The following is a 24,551-nucleotide window of genomic DNA, read 5'->3' as shown; positions in this document are numbered from 1 at the left end:
CTTTTTGAATTCATGCTTCAAAGTTTCAAAATTTCTATTTTGGTCACTAACCCAACTTTTGGGATGTTATAGACGTTCGGACCCATAACACATATGGATGCTCGTTTTGATGTCAATAATGTAGATCGGGGCTTGGTTTTCCTTATTCGACACCTAGCTCCACGAAAACGTTGAGAACATTTTTACTCCCAACGCTCTGATCTCTTCCAGCCACACTCAGATCGAGTTGATCTCAGAGTATGTTGTTCCCCTCACCATCGGGCTTCATCTCACCTTTCAGATTAACCAAAGAGGTCTCGAATGCCGGAGAACAACACCGACCGGGAGGTAAACCTTCTCCCTCTCTTTTTATTTTCATTTTATTTTTTTGGTGGTTTTGCTTCGAATATAAAAAAACAAGAAAATGGTGCTCTGTTTCGAAATGCAAAATGGATACTTGCTTGTACTTACTCGATTGATAAAAAAATGGAGAGGTCGAGAGGCAGTTACATTGCTTTCAGTTTCTTATTCATGAGAAAACCCTTTTTTACAATTTTTTTCTTTTCGAATCAAGATTCCCCCAAGATTACATGGCTTTCTTTGGGTTTTATAACAACTCGGTTACAACAATAAAAAAAAAAAATTACATCTATGATTTGGGCACTGTTGGGACAGTTTGCAGTAAATGGAGATGACAGGAGATGGTGCAGCAACAGTAACCGGGGCATTGGATTCCCTGAATATTTAGGGATTACTTTACCCTTTTTTATTTTTTATGATTTTTGGTAATAATAACATTATTGTAATAATAAATATTTTTGAGATAAAAATGGTGATTACAAATATCATCGAAGGAATCTCAACGGAATATCAAAATATTGTAATAACAACTTAGTGATCGTGTAGATGTTTTGATTTGTATAATGAGTCAAGTTGTAATATCATAATATTGTATTCATTTATGTATTGAATTTTTAAATTTATGGCATCTTAAAATTTTAAAAATAAATATATTTAAGAAGATTCTTACAAAATATATAACAATAATAATAATAAATTGTTTAGAAGCAATAAAAATTAAAAAGTATTTTAAAAAAGTATTAAAATATTTAAAATTATAAAATACTTTTATAAAATAAATTTATTTATTAGACAAGTCTTTGCTCATGCTAATACGAGTTTGTTGTCGTTTAGCATGCACATTTTTAATATAATCAATAATGTATTGGACCAATTATCTCTTACGAGGTTCTCTCCTATAATTCAAAAAAATAGAGTAGTCTCTGATAAACTAGTGCTCATGCTAATACGTTATGCCTTTGGCCTTGGTGATTGTGTTGATCTGTCTTTATTGTGATACTCTATGGTGCTGTCCTGGTTGTAGCAGCATAGTACTTCACTTTTTTCTGCGTGGAGAGGCCTCGTATGGCTGCTGTGGTCTGTTTTGCTGCATTCTGGTGTTATGAAGAGTAAGCTGCCATTGGAGATTGGTCTCTGCTCTCGGTTGTACTTACCTTGGTCTAGTTCTGTTTCAATTCTCTACATGTTTGTTTCTGTTGTGTGGTATAGAAGGGGGTCTTTCTTCTTTGCTGCGGGTTCGGAGGACTTCATATAGGTTGTGGTTTAGATGGGGATTATATTGCATTGTAGTGTGCTGGAAGTAATATTGTGGTGGCCTGCGTGTATTACAGCTGTGTTTTATAGCTCTGCGTTTTTTTGCCTGTCTTGTAGCTAGGAGTGAATTGTGTGGCCTCGGGGAATGTGGTGTATCTGTGTGGCTGAAGCTTATTTTGCTGCTTGTTTCTCTGCACGAGTCAAGAGTACTCTTTTTTTCCATTTAGGTTTAGGGAGGATTTTAATGAGGTTCTTGACTTAGGTTCGATTAATAAAAATCATTTTGCTGAGAAAAAAATAGTAATTGTTTTATGTAACTTTTAATATGATACCACCTTCAGTGGGGACTGTTAAATCCAACGTCGATGTGGTATTCAAAGATTGTGGTGGAATATTTTTGATGAGATTAATAAACTATCTCGTACAATCTCTTTGGTGCAATTCATGTATATATCAAGAGAGCGAAATGGAATGACGAATCATCTAGCAAAACAATAGTTATCTCGGCAAGCACTGTTCAAAGCCAGGTGGTAACAGATTTGAAGTACTGAGGTGTTATATTTGTAATCACACGAGTGTTCCTGTATTGTTGATAGTTTGTGTCAATGTGATTTAATGAAAATTCAGGGAGTACTCTTTTCCAACGTTAAGTTTAGGGAAATTTATAACAAAATTATATGATTTAATCTTTAATAAAATTATATTATCTATAAAAAAAAATATTGTCCATACAAGTGACTTGTATGTATATTCTTTTGCGAAGCGCACTTTAATTAATATTCTATAATGTATTTCATGTATTGCAAAATTGATTATGGTAATTTTGTTTTGAATATAAAATCATTATTGTATAACTCAAAGGTCTATCGTGTTAAAAACTTTAATTCCTTTATTTGAAGCGAAGCGAATTTATATTACTTGAACAAAAAATCAAATTTCATCTCAATAGCACACACTGCTATCAATTTAGTTAAAACGTAAATATTATTCCATTACAACAAAAACTTTGATACTTAAACTTCATCCTTTGCATTGCCAACTTTTATCCTGCAAAACCACGGAAAATGATGTTATTCACATTGAAGAATCAATGGATATGATCATGATCAGGAATTGAAATTGCGGTTGCGGCAACAACAGGTGTTCTTGTAGGTATCGTGATTGTCAAATAACGGTTTCAAACGACACCTTTACCGCTATATAATGGCCACTATTCCGATAGCATACCAATATTTAAATCCTTGGATATGTGATAAAGGAAATTTATTATTCATACTTTTTGTAGTCGATGTTAATGATGCCGGCGACCGGGTTGGCTATAATAGCAAAGGCTTCCTGGGAAAGATCCAAGGTCGATTTGCATCCCGGACCCGGACAGTGATCAACGATCTTCACTGTAACATTCTTGCCGGTGCATGGATTTGGTACAGCATTTGGGGATCCGGTGCACTTTACAGTGAACGTTTTTCCACAATTTTTACCGTTTTTCCACAATGCATCACCGGCTGCAGCAATCATGTTACCTTGGGGCTTGTTTCCGAAGCATGCAGAAGCTACCAACAAACACAATATATAACATATAATGTTCCAAATCAAAGTACTATTTGATTAAGTAAATCAAATCAAATTGAAAAAGAAAATACTTACGAACATAACTTTTATAAAAGGTGGCGATTCCTGGTGTGGCTGAAGCAATGGAGACAAGGCAGGCAACGATCCCAATAAAAATCAAACTAGTCTTCCCCATTTTCTTAGTTAGGGTTTCAATTTTTATATGTTGTTAGTGCTGTGTGCATTTGAACATGTATGTATGGTCCAATTTTATAGGCTAATTCATAAGCTTTTATTAGTAAATTAAACCAGTCAACAGTTATAGGCACAATAGTCGGTAAATGAGACAACCGTAAATATAAAGAACAAGGCAAGAAATGATCATATCCATGCAACAGTTACTAATAATATATATATATATCCTATAAACTTAGGAAGAAAACAAAAGATCTACAGTGTTAATATTAAACTGGCATGTATCGTCCAATCTTCCTTTTCGTGCATAATTTTCCAGGGTCCCATGCACTGGAAAGGATTGTGGCAGGTTTGTGGGAGTCACGGCGAAATCATTGAGAAGAAACTGAACAATAATGGGAAATGGTTCGAATTTGAGAGATTTGCTAGCTGAGTGGACGCAGACAGAGCAGTGAGAAGACTGAATTAATGTGTTCGTTCTTCTTGGATGTAGATTATATGTAACCTTTGCAAAATCCAATGGGAGGAACAAGTATTGGAGAAAGGTATCGGTTGGAATGGGTAACAAGATGCAAAGAACCAATTGTTAATAAAAATATTGTTACAAAATAAAGGAGTTCCATGACTGACAAAAATAATAATAAACAAATAAAAATTAACAGAATAAATTTATTATGTTGTGTAATCGTTGTACTAGAAGTAATTTCGTTTCGACTGATGTAATATCTGAAATTGAATGGTGCCTCCTAATTAAATTAAATAACATGTGATGGCAAGAGTTTGAATGGAAAAATGATTGAATAATAATATGAGACTTGAGTGGAGAGCCTAAAAACGTTGTGATTAATTAGTAACGAGAAAAATAATAATTCTTGGATAATAACGTGAATGACTAATAATAGGATGGTAAATGACGTATGATGTGATGTTTAGTTCTAAAATGAGAATTTGATAATGAAGACTCGGTAACAATACTGTGATGAATAATAATGATGTGTGTGATAATTATAAGAACCTTATGAGATAAGATTTCATAAGACTTTTTATGCTTTTGTTTATATTCGGGAAACGATGAGGACACTCGAATTACTTGTGTATGACAATCGCTTATTGTGTTTGATGGATGTGTGTATGATGAGTTATCTAGATAACTTAAGAGTCGTGTTGAGGCACTAAAAATATGTTAGTTGGATGTTGTTCTAACGCTCTTGTGACTTAGACTCGTCCTTTACTCTAGAGGAATAGGCTAGTCATGTGTATGTTCTTAATGCATGTAACCTAGCTAGGTTTCATCCAAGGTACTGGTCATGTGAGGTCACTAGATGTACATTCTTAATACGAGTGTGACTCAAGTCTCATCAAAAGTATCAAATTGTAGACTAGAAAGGTGTGAGTCATGTGATGCGCTTGTGACCTAATATTACACCATGATGCTTGCTTCTGCTTGTATGTTGTAAATGAGTGTTCGAGTTTTGTGACCCGAGTCTCATCCTTGATTGTGGTATTGTGTGTTATGGATGAGTGTTTGAGCTTCGTGAACTGAGCCTTATCCTTGATGTTGTATTGTGATTATGGATATGCATTGAATATATAGTTATATGGCATTGGTAGCATCGCTTCTCTGAGTATATTCGTTGACATACTTATGCTATGAATGCATGTAGTAAAGTTATTGTGTGGTACTCAGCTTGTTAGCTCAACGCTCAAAATGCGTTTTCATTCACATGCTACAAATTTCATAGCATGCGATTAGACAATGATATTGTTGTCACCTTTTTCTCCCGGGTGAAGAAAAAACTAGTAGGACTTGGGGTTTTTCTTTGAAAAGATTTGTGATATGTTGAGAGTCAACACTAATAATTTTAAGGCGTGATAGGAACACCAAAAATCGAGTAATTTTAATAAAATATTTTATTTGATCAAAAATACCAAACTTGGGCCTGTGAAAACCATAAATCAGGTTCGGGAGTCGATTACGCGTGGGGAAAGACTAGCACCCCCATAGTGCCTAGAAATCGATACCTAATCAATTACCCTACATTTAAAATTTATAAATTTTGAGTTCAAATTTTATTTAATTTAAAAATTCACTATGGATGTACATTTGAAAAGGATGGTCGTTTATTTAAGTCAATAGTGTTTGCCCCCTAGAATGAATGTGGGAGATCAACTATTATGCCCAATAACCAAATGTTGCCTTGATTTTAAGAAATCATGATGCGTTCTTGAAAAGGATGTTAACCTACTACGAGAATCACTAGTAGTCACCCCTTGAGCATACTCGCGGGAGATATACCATTGACTCCCTAATAAGTGAACATTGCCTTAGGTTTTAAAAACTTGTGCAATCAATCAATATATTATAACCTAATCATAAAGTGAGGTCTCTAATATTAATCCAAGATGATTTAACCAATGATTGAATCTAATAATTGAATTGGGCCCTCGAGCATGTTGATGCAAGGGCCAATTAAGACTAACCCTAAATTAAAGGACTAAAATGAAATTAAACCTACTTTCAAGGCTCTAATTGTTAATCTAATCAATTATGTCAAAAAGGATAATCTAGTTAAAAGTTTAGAGACTAGAATGTGAGAAGTCTAAAGTTGAGGGACTAAATCTATGATCTAAGGTTATAACCATTAATCTGATTAATTATTTTATTCGGAAAGTCAATTTGAATAATTGAGCATGAAGGCAAGGACCAAATTGAAAATTCCCCTATTTTAAAGGACTAAACTTGAAATCTAATTATTAACATGTTAAGATAAAAAATAAATTAAATTAAATTTAAATTAACAAGAAAATATACTTTAATGAATGTACCTGAAAAAAAAAGTTAGGATACTTTTTAAAACAATCTAATTTAAATAAATAATTTAAAGGAAAAAGAATAAATAAAAAATTTAATGAATTGAATAAAAATTAAATTAAAAAAATATAAAATTGAAGATCTTGGTTGAATAACCTAAAAAATAAAAACCGAAAACGTTAGGAGAATAAATTAAAATAAGGACTAAATTGTAATAAAACATAAGATACATAGAATTAATCGAAAACAAAACAAACAACATAAATAATGTCTAAATTGTAATAAAATAAGATAAAAGACCGTGATCATAAATAAAAAGGGACGTTCATTGAGTAAATTAAAATAATAACGAAATAGCGTCTTAAATTCGAAGTAAATAAAAATGCAGAGATTAGTGACCATATTGTAAAAACATGACAAATGTTGGATGACCTGAAAGAAAATAAACCAAAAAATTAATACTAAAAATAAAAATGGAAAATAGCATGATAAGGACATTAATAAATGAAGTGAATTGAAATTAAAGACTAAATTAAAATCAGAGAAACTTGTGATGGCCACTAAAGTGATTAGACCCCTTGGTCCAAAATGCAAGGGTATGGACAAAATGACATCGTTTTTCTTGGGCTATAAAGCCCCTTTTTCCTTTTTTTTCTTCACTTTTTCATTCTATCTCTTCCCATAAAATGCTCTCCCCTCTCTCTTCATTTTCTAAAAGTCAACGATAGACTCGCCCTTATTGTCACTGTCGATCGCTGTATCGATCATTGTCTCCAATGGACGTTTGGGCCCAAAACACATCTGGATGCTCGTTTTGATGTCAAGAATGTAGATCGGGGCTCGATTTTCCTTATTCGACGCCTAGCTCCACGAAAACGGTCGAGAACGTTTTGGCTCCCAATGCTCCGATCTCTTCCAGCCACCGTCAGATCGAGCTGATCTCAGAGTATGTTGTTTCCCTCACCATCGGGCTTCATCTCACCATTCAGATTGACTAAAAGAGGTCTCAAACGCCCGTGAACAACACCGACCGAGAGGTAAACTTTTCTCCCTCTATTTTTCTTTTCATTTTATTTTTTCTTTTTGATGGTTTTGCTTAGAATATAAAAAAAGCAAGAAAATGGTGCTCTGTTTCGAAATGTAAAATGGATGCTTGCTTGTATTGACTTGATTGATAAAAAAAATGGAGAGTTCGTTACATTGCTTTTGGTTTCTTATTCATGAGGAAGCCCTTTTTTGCAATTTTTTTCTTTTCGGATTAGGAGCCCCCCAAGATCACATGGCATGCTTTGGGTTTTATAACAACTCGGTTACAACAATAAAAAAATAAAAATTACATCTATGATTTGGGCACTATTGGGACAGTTTGCAGGAAATGGAGATGACAGGGAGATGGTGCAACAACAATAACCGGGGTGTTTAATACCCCGAATATTCAAGGATTGATTTACCCTTTTTTTCTTTTTTTATGATTTTTTCTAATTATAACAATAAATATTTTTGAGATAAAAATAGTCATTACAAATATTATCTAAGGAATCTCAACGGAATATCAAAATATTGTAATAACAACTTGGTTATCGTGTAGATGTTATGATTTGTATAATGAGTCAAGTTGTAATATCATAATATTTTATTCATTTATGTATTGAATTTTTAAATTTAGTGCATCTTAAAAATTTAAAATTAAATATATTTAAGAAGGCTCTTACAAAGTATATAATAATGATAAATTTATTTGAAGCAATAAAAATAAAAAATATTTTAAAAAAGTATTAAAATATTTAAAATTATAAAATACTTTTATAAAATAAATTTATTTATTAGATAAGTCTTTGCTCATGCTAATACGAGTTTGTTGTCGTTTGGCTGGCTCATTTTTAATATAATCAATAATGTATTGGACCAATTATCTCTTACGAGGTTCTCTCCTATAATTCAAAAAAATAGAGTAGAGTCTCTGATAAACTAATGCTCATGAGTCTTAGTTTGGATATCTAAACTTGATTTTTTTTAGAAGCAACCACAGTAACAAGACAACATTGGTTTGTGTTACGAGTGTAGAAGCCATTTTATGATGGTTCGAGTGTCAAATCTTTGAAAAGCTCGTTAATTGGATGGAGTCGTAGTCAAAAGTTTTGAGACAATATACGATTAAATACATTCAAAATTGGTCATCATCCACCAAAAAATCAATGAAATCTCGTGTTATATAATCATCCATCACAGATTACCATATCATCATTATGGGTAGTTCTGTTGTGCGACGTTTAAAAAACGGTTAATATACGGTGTGATCGGTTAAACAAGTGATCGGTTAAAATTTAGATCGATTATATTATATTATTTAACCGGAAATATTATCAAGTACAATAACATATTAGGTAACGCTTATATAATATAATAGATAGCGCTTATATAATAAAATAGGTATTTAACCGGAAATATTATCAAGTACAATAACATATTAGGTAGAACTTATATAATGTAATAGGTAGCGCTTATATTGACCTATTTTATAAGTAAATCGGTATATTTATACCGGTAACATTGCAAATTTATCTATTACATTATAATTATCGGTTTCGATATTTTTTGGATCGATACTTTTTATAAATGTATCGACACAATATGCGTTCACATTTTGTCATTTATAGACCGGTTTTATCATATTTTTACATGTTATATTATTATGGATCGATACATTTTTATAAAGTATCGACACTTTATTGGCGCTATAACTTCTTCTCTTTTAAATTCTAAAAGTGTCGATACTTATAATAAATTATCGACACTTTCAACATATCCGGTAGCGCTTTACCTGTTTTGTCATTTCGAGACCGGTTTTGTCATATTTTTACCTGTTATATTGTTATGGATTGATACAATTTTATAAAATATCGACACTTTATTGACGCTATAACTTCTTCTCTTTTAAATTCCAAAAGTGTCGATACTTATAATAAATTATCGACACTTTCAACATAACCGGTAGCACTTTACCTATTTTGTCATTTCGAGACCGATTTTGTCATATTTTTACATGTTATATTGTTATGGATCGATACATTTTTATAAAATATCGACACATTATTGGCGCTATAACTTCTTCTCTTATTAATTCAAAAGTCGATACTTATAATAAATTATCGACACTTTCAACATAACCGGTAGCGTTTACCTGTTTTGTCATTTCGAGACCGGTTTTGTCATATTTTTACATGTTATATTGTTATGATCGATACATTTTATAAAGTATCGACACTTTATTGGCGCTATAACTCTTCTCTTTTAAATTCCAAAAGTGTCGATACGTATAATAAATTATCGACACTTTCAACATAATCGGTAGCGCTTTGCCTGTTTTTTCATTTCGACCGGTTTTGTCATATTTTTACCTGTTATATTGTTATGGATCGATACATTTTTATAAAGTATCGACACTTTATTGACAATATAACTTCTTCTCTTTTAAAAAAGGTAAAATTTACCTGATATGTTGAAAGTGTTCATACTTTTTATAAAAATGATCCATACTTTTTTTAAAGTTATGTAATTTATGTTTCAATTTTTTTAATAGTGTTTCATGTTTTCCACCAACAATATTAATTTAATAATTTCATTTACACAAAAAATTATTTGATTGTTTTGATATTTTATAAAATATTATTTAGAATTTAAATTTAACAAATGTTTAGGTAGAAAATGTATTGACACATATTTAGGTAGTTATTGTACATACCTAAATATGTATTGCGAATTTAATGTTGTACCCACCCTTTAACTACCATTACCAATACACATCCTATTGAAAGCAGCACGACCGAAACATGTTCAAAATGAACCTTTGCTTACATCTCCATCAACTCCGAGACCACTAAACTTGCACAACAAAATTTTTGCCATGGATCATATTGATGTAGACAATGCTAAGCCATCCGAGGAATGCCATGAAGTACATAATGTTGATGAATCTGACAGATTGGTTGGTCAGCTCTTCTGTTCACGTGATCAAGCTTGGTACTTTTACAAGGGATTCGCAAGGGAACATGGGTTTAGTGCACGTAAGGAAACAACACGGCTTGACGTGGAAGGGAATTTGAAGACACAAGAATTTTGTTGTTCCAAAGAAGGGTTTCGAGGATTAAAAGTCAATACTGTTGATCGTCAACGTGCTCATACGCCAGTCACAAGAACATGATGTAAGGCTAGAGTCTTAGTTACAACAACAAATACAAACGATCAGTGGGTTATAAGTAAGTCTGATCAGAAACATAATCATGCATTGTGCACACCTGCTATGACACCATTTATGCGTTCTAATAGAGCTGTAAGTAAGGCTGATATCGATGAGGCAACAACATTGAAAGAGGTCGGTGTTGGCACGTCACAAATAATGAACTATTTAACGCAGCAGACAGGGGGCTATCATAATGTTGGATTTACACATAAAGACATCTACAATGCACTTCAAAGAGGTAAAGCAAAGGTAATCGTCGATGGGGATGTGAATGCGCTTATTGCCTACTTTGATTATAAGAAACATGATGATCCTGGGTTTTTTATGACATACTCGGTAGACGAATCGGGGGCATTGTATAATCTTATTTGGTCGGATTTTACATCGAGATCAGATTATACATGCTTCGGTGATGTAATTGCGTTCGACACAACGTACAAAGATAATTTGTATGGTCGACCAATTATGCCTATTGTCGGTGTCAATCATCACCATAACACAATTGTGTTTGCCACTACCATAATCGCTGACGAGACGTCTCAATCTTTCGAGTGGGTGCTACAGAATTTTTTAGAAGCCATGATGAATAAATCACATATTTCAGTTGTCACCGATGGGGATAGGGCAATGCAGAGGGCTATCAGATCTGTTATCCCTTATGCTAAGCACAGATTATGTTCTTGGCATCTTTCTCGCAATGCACAAGCTAACATTAGTGACCCAAAGTTTACAGCAGCATTCTCAAAATGCATGGCTTCCTGGTGGACAACCGAGGAATTTGATATTCAATGGCATTCGGTTGTTTCATAATTCAACGTCCAAAAGCATCCATGGGTGATTGAGAAGGGAAATACACGACACTTATGGGCACAAGCATACCTATCCGGTCATTTCTTTGCCAATATTCGCTCAACACAAAGGTGCGAGTCTATGAATGCTTCACTAGCGATTGCACTGAAACACAAGAAGACATATTTAGATGTTGTTCGTGCAATTGAAGATGGAATTAGTAGAATGCGTATGAACGAGTTAAAAGCGGATTACTTAAGTTCCCATACGAAGCCCTTCCAGATCACAAAATTGGTCGACCTTGAAAGCCATGCCGCTGCGATTTTTACCCGCGAATCTTTTCATGTGTTCTAAGATAAACTTATACAGGAGACATTGTACCAGATTGAGGCAGAAATTAAGTCCTTATCAGATGAATGTCAAAATTATATTTTGTCAAAGTACACAGAAAAAAATAAGAAATTTGAAATTAGTTTTGATTCTCGTACGAAAACTCTAATTTGCTCATGCAAAAAATTCGAGACCGTTGGACTTCCGTGTCGCCATCAACTTCACATTTTGAAGCACTTGGATTACACATTTTTGCCCGGGACTTTGATTCAAAGTAGGTGGACTAATGATGCGAAGGCTTCTGCACCCAGTTATGTTGACATGAATGTGTCTCCAGAAGTGATGCAGATGGCAAGGTTCGCTGCTCTACGTTCAACGTCAAGTAGGTTATGCTACATTGCATCAAAGACAGACGAGTCTTTCAAAACCACAAGAGATGAGATGAAAAAACTAATAGAAGAATTAGAAAACTCGTTTGGTTTGAATGATTCAGTCAACCAGAGCATTGTAGTAAACAATGTTCGTGACCCTCAACGAAAACAACGCAAGCGAAAAGAAGTGCCGAAGAACAAGGTCGAGAAGAAAATTAGGCGATGTGGGTACTGCAACGGTGAGGGACATAACAAACTAACATGTCCTCAAGTCAAGCTCAGCTTGAGTTCAAGCACACAGCCTACATCAACTGATTTTTTCGAAGACGGAATGGAATGACAACGATCTCCATGTATCGTAAGTATCAACATAACTCCTCTCCTATTGTGTATAAGATGTACATATAAATATTGAATGAAGGAAGAAAAACCGCGTTACTTAAAAGTATGGACACAATATTAAAAAGTGTCGATATAGGTTGTAGACCTATTCTCTCATAAAACCGGTATATTTATACCGGTTATATTAAAAAATTACCTATTACATTATAATTGTTGGTTCCGATGTTTTTTCAATCGACACTTTTTGAAAAGGTATCGACACTTTTTTCATCCATTCTGGACATAAAGTAGCGACACAATATTAAAAAGTGTCGATATAGGTTGTATACATATTTCTCATAAAACCGGTATATCTATACCGGTTATATTACAAAATTACCTATTACATTATAATTATGGTTCCGATGTTTTTTCAATTGACACTTTTTGAAAAGGTATCGACACTTTATGCTGATATTTTTTTGGGTATAATGAAAATTATACAATATACAAATATAGATAACTACTCTTGTGGTAAAACGGTTTTCTTCAAAAGAATTTGAATGGCCACTACAAAATGTGTCGGCACATTTATACAACTGTAATATCATTTATACCTATAATATTTAATAAAAGTATCGACATTTATATTTTTCCTTGAATATCACTTTCTACCTGCAATCGGTCTCAAATGCTTCTTTACTCCAAAACCCCAAACAACACATAAAAACCTATTGCGATTACTGTAATAATAAAAAATTAGGGTTTCGATAACATACTTTTCGATTCGACTGCAACAACAAACAAACAAATTTTCGCTTTAGAAACGCCTTCTGAAATGCAGCAACAATTACGCTTCGATTTCAAAAACTTGTCTGTTCTATCTATTTTCAGAGGATATTTAGCTATGACCTTTATATTTTCATCGGATATGTTATTTATATTAATCGATACAAATACAAAAGTGTCGATACTTTTATGTCAGGTGTCGATACTTTCGAAAGGATAATTATGTATTTCTTTGAAAGTATCGATAATTTATTACACGTACTTACGAAAGTATCGACACTTTTAATATATCTGGTATCATTTTACCGGTTTTATCATTTTGATATCGGTTTTATCATATTTTTACCTGTTAAATCGTTGTTTGATCGATACATTTTTTAAAGTATCGACACTTTATAGGCGCTAAAACTGCTTCTCATTTAAATTCACAAAGTGTCGATCCTTATATAAAGTTTCGACACTTTCAATATATCCGGTAGCGTTTTACCGGTTTCATCATTTTGATACCAGTTTTATCATATTTTTACCTGTTATATCATTGTTGATCGATATATTTTTTGAAAGTATCGACACTTTATAGACGCTAAAACTGCTTCTCTTTTAAATTAACGAAGTGTCGATCCTTATATTAAAATACCGACACTTTAAATATATTCGGTACCGCTTTACCGGTTTTACCATTTCAATACTGGTTTTGTCATAGTTTTACCTGTTATATCATTGTGGATCTATAATTTTTAATTTGGATCGACACGAACCGACAAGTTAAGTTTGTCGGTTGCATAATTTTTTAATATTTCTTCATGACTTAGACCTACTACATTATTATTAGTCAACATTTCCGGTAGCGCTAAACCGAATTTGTTAAATATCTTTTAATATATCCGGTAACGCCGTATATTAGCCGTATATTAACCCGTCGTTCCTGAGACATTCCCCATCATTATATACAACAACAACAACAACAAAAACCCTATTCCATATGCAATGGGATAAGGGGAGGTGGGGTATAGGCTGCCCCCAACGCCAGGTTGAGAACTTCCATGCATATCATCATTATATGTTATATATAATGTTATAAAATATTACGTCAACATCGTAACAATTAAAATTATATTTTGATAATAAAGAATAAATTAATTTTTTAAAAAGTAAGACTATAATATATTCATTAGTAAAAGAAATCATAATCAATAACGTTTGTGAATTATATGTTGAAAGTAAAAGAAATTATAAGTAAAATATAACGGTGAACAACTATGATAACTTGATAAGCAAGAGCGTGAACGGTTGAGACAACAATATACATAAACATATCACTCTAACGTCCTCGGACATTAAATATATAAGAGAAAAACTTGAAGAATATCTAAAACTAAATAAATGAAAAATCAATTTCCTTAAGTATAGTCTCATCTAACATAGATATTCGTCCAGATAAAAAATGAAGTGGTCGTAGATTTTTTTAAAATTTTAAAATTCACATTAAATATAAAATAAATTTAAATATCACTTTTAGTATTTCTTTTAAAAAAAAATCGATGGATCTTATATACATTAAACCAATGATTAATTAGTAATCGACACAAGTCTCTGTTCCTAATTTGCCTGTTTTATTTTTGTCGATATTTGGTTTATTACTTTGATTCTTCCCTTCTTTTAATTCGATAACAATCCTCATCCTTCCCCTTAATTCACTTTCACGATGTCTCGTGTTATTTAGGGTGAAGGAAAGAGAAAAAGTATTTTCTGTAACCCTAATTCCTCTTCGTGGATTTTGGAATTTGGAACTCTTTCAATGGAGTCTGGTTCAGAAGGAGAAACTAATCAAAGGAAAGTTTCAAATAAAAACGCTAACAGTTCCAATGAAGGTTACGTTAAGACCAAATGACAGATGAAGACTCCGTTTCAACTCCAAACTCTCGAGGATGCCTATGCTTGTATGTTCCTTCATCTCTCTCTTGTGCTTGTTGATTTTTCTTTTCACTTTCAATTATTATTACTATTTATTATAAAAAAATATTGTAGTGGAGACATACCTGTCGGAAGCGACGCGAGCAGAATTATCGGAGAAACTAGGATTAACGGACCGGCAGTTACAGACGTGGTTTTGTCATCGGAGATTGAAAGAAAAGAAGGAAACTCTTTCCAAGAATCCTCGAAAAGGCAGAACGCTGCCTCCGGATTCTCCGAGTGATGATTTCTGTGTCGGGCCGGATTCAGACGAGGGGTCCGAGTCTGGTTCCGTGTATGGACTTCAGGAAGTTAGGGGGAAGTTCTTCTCGGGGCATGATGGAGCTCAGAGCAATTGCTTGCGTGGAGGCACAGTTGGGGCAACCCTTGAGGGATGATGGGCCTATCTTGGGAATGGAATTTGATCCATTACGTCCCGATGCATTTGAAGGTAAAAGTAAATTCTCTTGTTTAAAAGTAAGATGTCTATGTTGTTTAATAGAATTCATATTTCTTCTTCTTCTTCTTCTTCTTCTTTGTTGCAAAATGTAGACTATATTTGTGCTGTATTTTCATGGATTGATATATTGGACATGTTGTTTACCGCAGTTTATAACTTTATACAGTCGGCCTTGTAGGTTGTAATGCATGCATTTCTTTCTTTATTTTTTTGATTAGCTATTCCGGAGCTGCATAAGCGGTCTGGACAACCTTATGAGAGCAAACTATATGATCGCGACACAAGTAAAGTTGGTTTCTTGAACTCACATTTACATTTAACTGTCATTATGTCTAGAAATTAGAATGCTTTGCGTGATTGTTATGATTTATGGTGATTTGTGATTGATAGTTCACTTAGGACTAGTTAAGAGTCTCAGATATCTTTAGGGTTTTGATAGAAATTCTTTTGGGCTTTTATTATTCTATATGTCCCTTTAAATATGTGCCAGTTTATGATACGTAAATGGATATGCTGCTACTATTAAAAAAATGGATATGCTGCTGGGATTACAATCTTTGATAAATATATATGTGGATATATATTGATCCAGAAGTTTTATGTTTTTAAATATTTTAAATGCTTATTTGAAGTACTTTGATGGAAGGAAAATTAACATGTTTATATGGGTTGACTTATTAAAATCATATAAACTGTAATCCCAGGCTTCTGTGAGTGCTATTCATGAGTATCAGTTTCTTCCAGATCATTCAAGTCTTAGATCTGATGCATGCGGACAAGTTACTCATTCTCATTTTTATGAATCACCAGTCAATGGTATTAGAGGTGGAGCAACATTATTTGTGCATGGAGAGGAACCATTGTCCAGGGTTCATGGAATCCAAGGTCAAGGATCTCAAGTTCCTTTGTTACCTCAACAACGCAATATGGGAATTATTTCTTCATCTTCTAAAGTGTCTGATGATCCACAGAACAACAAGAAGCGCAAGGTGCCTATCTTGTTAGCATATGTATTATTTATTTCTGTATCCTTCCATGAATGCTAATTGTATATCACCTTTCTTTTTGTAGAGTGATGAAAATAGAATTGCTAGGGAAGTTGAAGCACAAGATGATGGCAATTGTAAAGACCTTGAGAAACTAGATAATAAAAGGAGAAAGGTTTTCTGAATATTATTTTTTTATTGATCATGAATTTGGCTTCATAGGGACTCCTCTTTATTGTCTCATGTTATGAAATTTGTTTTGTAGAATGAAGAAAGAACGAGAAAAGAAGTGGAAAGGCATGAGCGTGAAAGAAGGAAGGAAGAAGAGAGGTTGATGCGTAAGAAGCAGCGTGAAGAAGAGAGATTGCAGCGCGAGAAGCAGTGGGAAGAAGAGAGATTGCAGCGCGAGAAGCAGCGGGAAGAAGAAAGAAGAAAAAAGATTTTGCAGAAAGAATATGTTAGAGTAAGTTTGAGAAGACATTAGTATGAGTTTCTGCTGATAATGTTGTGGCCTTAATCATAAATGAAGAGAACTCTCTCTTTTTTCTAGTCATTGGTTTTAGTTTGGGGTTTTGCATGTAGGCTGAGAAAAAGAGACAAAAGGAAGAGCTTCAAAGAGAGAAAGAGGAGGAGAGACGTCGGGTTGCCAGGGAGAAGACAACTGCACGAAAAATTTCAAAAGAGTCAATGGGTTTCTCGAAGATGAACAGCTAGAACTCATGGAGTTTGATGCTGCTAGCAAAGGAATATTGTCAATCATTCATCTTGATCACAATAATTTGAAAAATCTTGAGTCATTTAGAGTTAAATATCTGTTGAAATTTGTATTTATTGCCTTAATTTAATTTTTACTTGATTGGTGTGCATTTTGAATGAGAGGAAGAAAAAGCTAAAATTCTGTTACAGTTTTTGCCTTTTTGAAATAATTGCCTTTTTGAATGAGAGGAAGAAAAAGCTAAAATTAAATATCGTGGAGCATCTAGGTAATAAATCAGTTGATCATTATGTTGGTGTTAGCCTCAGGGCCTCTGAAGATGCTCTTATGATGGGTTTCAATTAAAGGAAGATACCTTAGTAGTGCCCCCTATCTCGGCGAAATTAAGAACTATTCGTGTGGCGAAGAAATGCAAGACAAAGAAAAGAGCTTTGAATTAAGTGGCAAGGAAACATTGATTGAAGGGAAGGAAGTGTGGTTTTGGTTCATTAAAGATAATTTATTGAGTTGGTATTTTTGGTGATTTTGATACATGTTGGTATTTTTGTGGAGTTCCTTCAAAGGCGGATGTTTTTGGTTTAATGGTTTTAGGTGTTGTTTTTATATATGTTATGTCATTAAATGTTGGGTTGTTTTCCTATTGATGGAGGTTTATCTTAGCTATAGGGTGATTGCCTCTTGATTTTTGTGGTCGAGAAGGTGAGAGCTTTAGGTGATTATGTTTTTTTGTAATGGTGTTTATCCTCGTTTGAGGGTATTTTGTGTTTTCATATGTAATGAGGCGTTTTATTCAATGAAATATGAGGTACTCTTTTTTCCTTCCTATGTTCGTTAACATACTTCTTAGTATGTGGACGAATACAAAGGGAGTTTTTAATGAGACCTCCAACTTCTATAAAAAAAAACTGAAACGGATTCCCTAATATCGAGTATTTTAATTTAGTTGCTTCACAATTTAAAATGTATATTTGTCAGATACTCTTGATCTTTTCCCCCCTTCAAATATCAACCATGACAATCAAAATTTTGGATGCCACTAACATGATAAATGCTTTCCATTAGATTGGTTAGGAAAAAAATTTGTTGTCTCTTTATTTGAATTATTAGAACTAATTATTGGTTAGGAGGATATGATAATGTACTATCGGTATATCTTTCACTTGGATTTTTAAAAAGATTTTTTTTATGTTTCTCCAACTGTTTCTATTCTTTTTCAAGAACTATTTGATTTTTACATTGTTTTGGGTCATGTTCTTTTGCAATCTATTTTGTTTCTTTAGTGTCTTCAAGTTGATAGTGACACTAATATTTCTGTTTTAGATTCTTTAAGCCTGTTTCCCCCAAGTCCGTGCAACTGAAAAGACCATTTGCAATTCATCCGTGGATTGATTCAGAGGAGAATGTTGGGAATCTTCTCATGGTAGGACATTCTTATCAGTTTTCATTTGCTTTAAGTTACAACCCTAATGTTCTTTCTTATGCACTTCATATTTTTGCAGTTTGTTTCATAAATGGTTTAAGGTAAAATTATACATATTCTAAGTTCCAAAGGTACTACTTCTGATTGTTACGGTTTCTGTTATCAGGCATGGAGATTTTTATTACTTTTGCTGATGTTCTTAGACTATGGCCATTTACCCTTGATGAGTTTGTGCAAGCATTTCATGACTATGTAAGTTTCAAATGCAATATTTTGATCTCTGATTCAGCTTTTATTTCGCTCACTATTTTGATATTCGTACCATTTTGATATCGGGAGTCAAGGTTGTTGGGTGAGATTCATGTTGCTCTTCTGAAATCAATAATAAAAGATATTGAGGATGTTGCAAGAACAACTGTGACTGGATTAGGGATGAATCAGTACAGTGCTTCCCATCTTGAAGGTGGACACCCTCAGATTGTTGAAGGGGTAAGTGGTGTTAAAGATTTGTCGTGGTGTTTAGTTTTACTATTGATGAGACATTTCGCATTTGGTATATGCTAGGCATATTCCTGGGGTTTTGACATCCGCAGTTGGCAGCATCACTTGAATCCAGTGACATGGCCTGAAATTTTCCGGCAATTAGCAATATCTGCAGGCTTTGGACCACAGTTGAAGAAACGAAGTGCTACATGGACATACACTGGTGATAATCATCAGGTTTAATCATCTCTTTCTACTATAACGTATCCAGTGTGCATGTTTGTGTGTATGTGTGTATTATCTGTGCTTGTATATATGTGTATACTCACACATATATATACCTCTGTGTGTTGTGTTTCACAATGGGAATGCTTTAAAGGCTGGATATGTTGCTTTGAACTCCCCTCATAAGAATACTTGTGTCCTTGAGTCCAACAAATATCACTTCTGATGGTTAAGATGTAGATAAATATTTAATAGGTGATGTAATAGGAAAGGAACTTAGATGGCCTGTGTCATTGTATTTGTGGCAATAATTCTTTTACATGAATTTGAATTGCTTTTTTGCAAATGTATTTTGCATCAGCTTGCTGTCGGGATATATCTTAATCATGGTAGGTAAGTTAGAGTCCCATGCTTATTTTGCATTATCTTTAATTGTTATTTGCTTCAGTGATTTGTACCATCAGATATTAAACAGCTTATGGATATTGGCTTATTGTCCGAGTTTATTATTGCATTAGGACCTGCAGAGCAAAGGTTGTGAAGATGTAGTTTCTACTCTACGCAATGGTGCAGCGATTGAGAATGCATTTGCATTGATGCGGAAAAAAGGTCTGTTACTTCCAAGAAAATCAAGACATCGTTTGACACCTGGAACTGTCAAATTTGCAGCTTTTCATGTTCTTTCACTTGGGGGAAGTGAGGGATTAACAGTGTTTGAACTTGCAGATAAGATTCAGGTGAGTTTGGATTGTGTTCCTTCAGGTGTCTAATTGGTTTTTATGGTTTACATGGTTGTTCCTAATTACATGTTTCCTACAAGAAATCTGGACTTCGGGACCTGATAACTAGCAAAAGGCCTGGAGCTTGTATTTCGGTTGCTTTGACAAGGGATGCAAAGCTTTTTGAAAGAATAGCGCCGTCAACTTATTGTCTAAAGCCTGCATATAGGAAAGATCCTACTGATGCTGAGGCCTTATTTGCAGCTGCAAGGAAGAAGATTCAACAAATTGAAAGTGGGCTTTTAGGTGGAGAAGATGCGGATGAAGTTGAAAAAGAGGTCGAAAGAGATGAAGACTCTGAAGGTGATGTTGATGAGGACCCTGAAGTTGACATTGCTACTCCCTCAAATGCTAACAAAGATGCCGACTATCATAAGGATGAAGTAAACATTTGTTCTGGAAGTGAAAAAGTCCATACATCATCAGATGGTGCAGTAAATGTTCCAGGTAAATTCGATAAGGATCTTCTATCTTTCCCTTCGAATAGCATGAAGGATGCCAATGGTACTAGTAATACTTCACATTGTGTTATTGGTGAGGAGAATGGAACAGGTGATCCCGATCAACAGAATATTGAAATTGATTAAAGTAAGTTTGGTGAGTCATGGATTCAAGGTCTTTCAGAAGGTGAATATTCTCATCTTAGTGTTGAGGAGCGCCTTAATGCCATTGTTGCTTTAATTGGAATCGCAAATGAAGGGAACTCTATCCGCACTGCCCTTGAGGTAGATCTCTAACTACAGTTTAATGTGATTGTGATGTTGCTTTGATCGTAGAGGCACTTGCCATTTTCCTCCTTCTAAATTTGATTTATTAATTACAGGATCGTTTGGAAGCAGTGAATGCTCTTAAAAAGCAAATGTGGTCTGAGGCTCAGCTGGATAGAAGTCTTGTGAAGGAAGAAACCATTACTAAAGTGGATTTTTCATTTGTGATAGGAATGAAGGCCGAAGCTCATTTGCCTAATTATCCTATGGAGGGCAGTCAAAGTCAATTTCCTCCTGCTGATAATAAACATGATGAGTTATCTCCAAGCAATCCAGAAGAACAAAAACCCTTGCTATGCTCTCAAAATTTTTTGAATGGCCTCAATAGTTATCCTGCTGAAAGTACTTTGGTACTTCACTTTTATGGGTCCAGATGACTTTTCTGCTCAGCAGCACGGATATGCTTTGAAAAGATCATGCTCACAGTTGAAATCATACATTTCCCACAGAGCAGAAGAGATTTATGCATACAGGTCTTTGCCTCTTGGCTTAGATTGTAGATGTAATATATACTGGCAGTTTATTGCTTCTGCATCTAAAAATGATCCTTGTGCTGGCCGGATATTTGTTGAATTACATGGGGGAGTTTGGAGAGTGATTGATTCTGAAGAGGTATGCTTTAAATACTTGGAAAGAGAACTGTGTTTATATATATTGGAATGAATTCCTTTCATGGGAAAGGTGTAGGTTTATGAGAAAGGTTGTAATCTAGGGGGGGTTTACCTAGGTTGTACTCTTTGTTTCTATTAATAAAATATGGGCACTCTTTTCCTCCTTCCAATGCCCGTTAAGATACCTTGTAGCTTAACGGTTATGAAGGGGGTTTTTAACGAGGCCTCTTTCTTATAAAAAATATATATATTGGAATGAATTATTAGAACGAGTCAAATAATTTCTTATGTATCCAATCAATTTCTCTGTAGGCCTTTGATGCTTTCTTGTCAACTTTAGATGCACGAGTAATCAGAGAATCCCAGTTAAGGATTATGTTGCAAAAAAATGAAACTTCCTTCAAAGAAAATGTTCGCAGGAACTTACAGTGTGTAGCAGCTATTAACCAAAGTGGAAGCTCCACTGAAAATGAGGCTTCTGAAATAGATTACAGTCCTGACTTTCCTGCCAGTTTTGACAGTGCTAGTGATGCTATCTGTGGGTTGAACTCTAATGCATCAGAGGCATTATCTTCTTTCAAAGTTCAGCTTGGAACAAACGAAATTGGGATGAAGTCGGCCTTGAATAGATACCAGGATTTCCAGAGGTGGATGTGGAAAGAATGTTATGATAACTCTACTTTGTGTGCCATGAAATATGGCAAGAAAAGAAGTATGCAGCTATTTGTTGTTTGTGATGTGTGTCTTGGTTCTCATGTCCCAGAGGAGATTCACTGTTTTCACTGCCACCAGACGTTTGGCTCCATTAACAAGGGTTTAATTTCTCGGAACATAAGTGTAATGGAAACAAGAAGTTAGACACCGAGTATCCTTGTGTGCTTTAGTTGAGGTGAGCTAGCAACATGCCAATGGTGGCTTCCCTATATAAATTTGAGTTTTTGGTCTTATTATGTATTTTTGTTTCAAAACTTCTCTTGCCAGGTATCTGTTCCACCAGAATCCCTTGAATCAATTTGGACAGAAGGCCATCGAAAGATTTGGGGCATGAAACTGAATGCTTCTTCTGTGGATGAAATCCTGAAGGTTATCATCATTTTTAGTAGGGATATGTGCCCAAATTAGGATATGACGTTTGCACTAATTTTCATCTGAGGATTTAACCTATTCTTTTGATCACTTCGGGACCTTTAGTTTGTTAGATTTGTCTAATAAAGGAAATTTGATATAGATGTTATTGGTTATTGTTAATGGGACTAATGACTTGCTAGTTTCACTAGACAAATCCAAGAAGTTACTATGCCATATAAATCAAGGAATATAGTATATTCTCAAATGAAAAGTTGTGCAAACATAGAATCCTAACTCGAGCATTTAGCCTAGTTTGTAACATTTACCTAGCCAATCTGTCACATTCTTTGCTCATGTTTCTCATTTTATACATTTTTATTTTTCTGAGGTTCTCTTCTAAAAGAAGCGCCTTTTCGCATGTGCCTAATACTATGAGACCTTAGTTATTAACCACTTATGTTGCCCCAATTAAATGATTAAATATACAGTTCTGATATTTGTCTCACTCAAATGTCATGGTGTTGCAGATATTGACTCACCTTGAGAATGCCATAAAGCAAGATCATTTATCACCGGTCTTTGAGACAACAAGAGAATTATTGGCTTCTAATCTTCCGTCGGAGAGTGATTTGACTGATTCTGTCCACCCATGGATACCCCAAACTACTGCAGCTGTTGCTTTAAGGCTTCTGCTGCTTGGTGCATCCATCATGTACTTAAAGCAGGAGAAAGTTGAACCAGCTGAGAACAGGGAAGCTAGAACATATATAGTGAGTATTTTTAATGCCTTTTTATTCCCCTCCTTAGCAAGCGGGTATAATTTTGATATTTTCTATTGGTAGACTGGATAACGGTTAAATGATGGTATTTCCAGAGGTTGACATTCTGTGAATTTGCCTAGGATCTCACTTGCCACCTATTTTTCTCCAGTCATTTTACCATGTGTTTGCACCTTATTTGACTTGGTCATTTAATTTTTGAAATGTAAGCTAACTAATTTTGTCAAAAACGTAGAAGTTTCCTTCAAGAACCTCTCTTTTCATCAAGAACAAAGGGCCTGAATCGAAAGAACTAGACCAAGATGAGCCTATGAGAGCAGAAAACTTTGCTGACCTGAGTAACAGTAAGCGCAACAAATCTAAGCAGGGAAAGGGGTTCGTGAACTATGATCTAGTAAAAAGTCAAAGAGGAGAGCTTCTAAATCCAAACATCGTACTAGCAAGCAAAGTACTAGAGAAAAAAATAATTTGAGTCTCCACTTCAAACAACAGGACCAAAGAATACTTGGTCAGAATTCTGGAAATCGTCGCCGAACAGTTGGAAAGATAACAGAAAGGAGAGCTGCTGGTAATACAATGGTGGCTTCTATGAGTGGCGTGACTAAACCTAAGGCCAGAGCTGTATCTGTTGCAAGAGAATTGGATGAAGAATGGAGAGCTGAAAGATTCAAAATGATGCAAGTAGTAAATCCTCCTGATAGTAACAGCATGGAAGAGGAGTCGGACGATAATGCCCATGGTCATGGATACGAGCAAGGAAACTGGAAGCCGGATCTTAATGGTGCTTGTAATGACTGGAATGGAGGTTCAATGGAAGCTTCTGATGAAGATGATGATGCATATGAAGATGATAATGGCATTAAACTGCAAGAAGACAAAGAAGAAGAGTTAGATGGAGATTTGGAGATGTGTGATGCATCGGATGAAGAAGCGAATGAAACTAGAAATGATGATGGCTAGGACTTGGCAGCTCCAGAAAGGAGTGATTAATTTGTTACGTTGGAGTTGCATCATGCTTTTCATTTGAGGTTGGCAGCTCGGCCACTTCCTTGTCGGTCGTGATGGCCAAGTCGAAGCAAATTTGGAATGCAATTGATGCAAAAGGATTGGCACAGCTTCAGTGGATGATAAGTGAGAAATCCCATTGAGGTATGCATTTTTTTTCTCTTTCTTTTCTTGATAATAGAAAATTTATTTCACCCCATTCAAGTCGTATCATGTAATTTCATTATTGGATATATTTAAAATAATAAATATTAGGTTTAAATATGCTAGAGATCTTTATACTGTTTTGAAATTAATTAAAACTTTTAG

The 24,551-nt window shown here is 34.4% G+C and overlaps 1 protein-coding gene and 1 pseudogene across 1 annotated transcript; one reads left to right on the top strand and one right to left on the bottom strand.

The window, feature by feature from the left end:
- The first annotated feature begins 520 nt into the window (after nt 1–520).
- On the top strand, nt 521–24,227 carry LOC120217388 (annotated as a pseudogene).
- On the bottom strand, nt 2,549–3,370 carry LOC120217671 (putative EG45-like domain containing protein 1). The gene is made up of 3 exons (XM_039214741.1): nt 3,241–3,370; nt 2,870–3,146; nt 2,549–2,640 (listed from the first exon to the last, which is right to left on the bottom strand). Exons 1-3 carry the CDS (start codon nt 3,338–3,340, stop codon nt 2,607–2,609), a joined length of 411 nt encoding a protein of 136 aa, XP_039070672.1. The 5' UTR covers nt 3,341–3,370; the 3' UTR covers nt 2,549–2,606.
- Nucleotides 24,228–24,551: the final 324 nt, after the last annotated feature.

Source organism: Hibiscus syriacus, unplaced genomic scaffold, assembly GCF_006381635.1.
Source record: "Hibiscus syriacus cultivar Baekdansim isolate YM2019G1 unplaced genomic scaffold, ASM638163v2 tig00110187_pilon, whole genome shotgun sequence".
Taxonomy (NCBI): Eukaryota; Viridiplantae; Streptophyta; class Magnoliopsida; order Malvales; family Malvaceae; genus Hibiscus; species Hibiscus syriacus.
Note: the sequence above shows the minus strand (reverse complement) of the source record. Positions and strands in the feature narration are given on the sequence as shown.

Excerpts from the sequence above, each read along its gene's own strand:
- LOC120217671 (XM_039214741.1), bottom strand. The coding sequence starts at position 3,340 with ATGGGGAAGACTAGTTTGATTTTTATTGGGATCGTTGCCTGCCTTGTC. Across the intron at positions 3,147-3,240 it reads CTTTTATAAAAGTTATGTTC|CTTCTGCATGCTTCGGAAAC; the intron begins GTAAGTATTTTC and ends GTTTGTTGGTAG. Across the intron at positions 2,641-2,869 it reads ATTAACATCGACTACAAAAA|GATAAAAGTTGGCAATGCAA; the intron begins GTATGAATAATA and ends GTGGTTTTGCAG.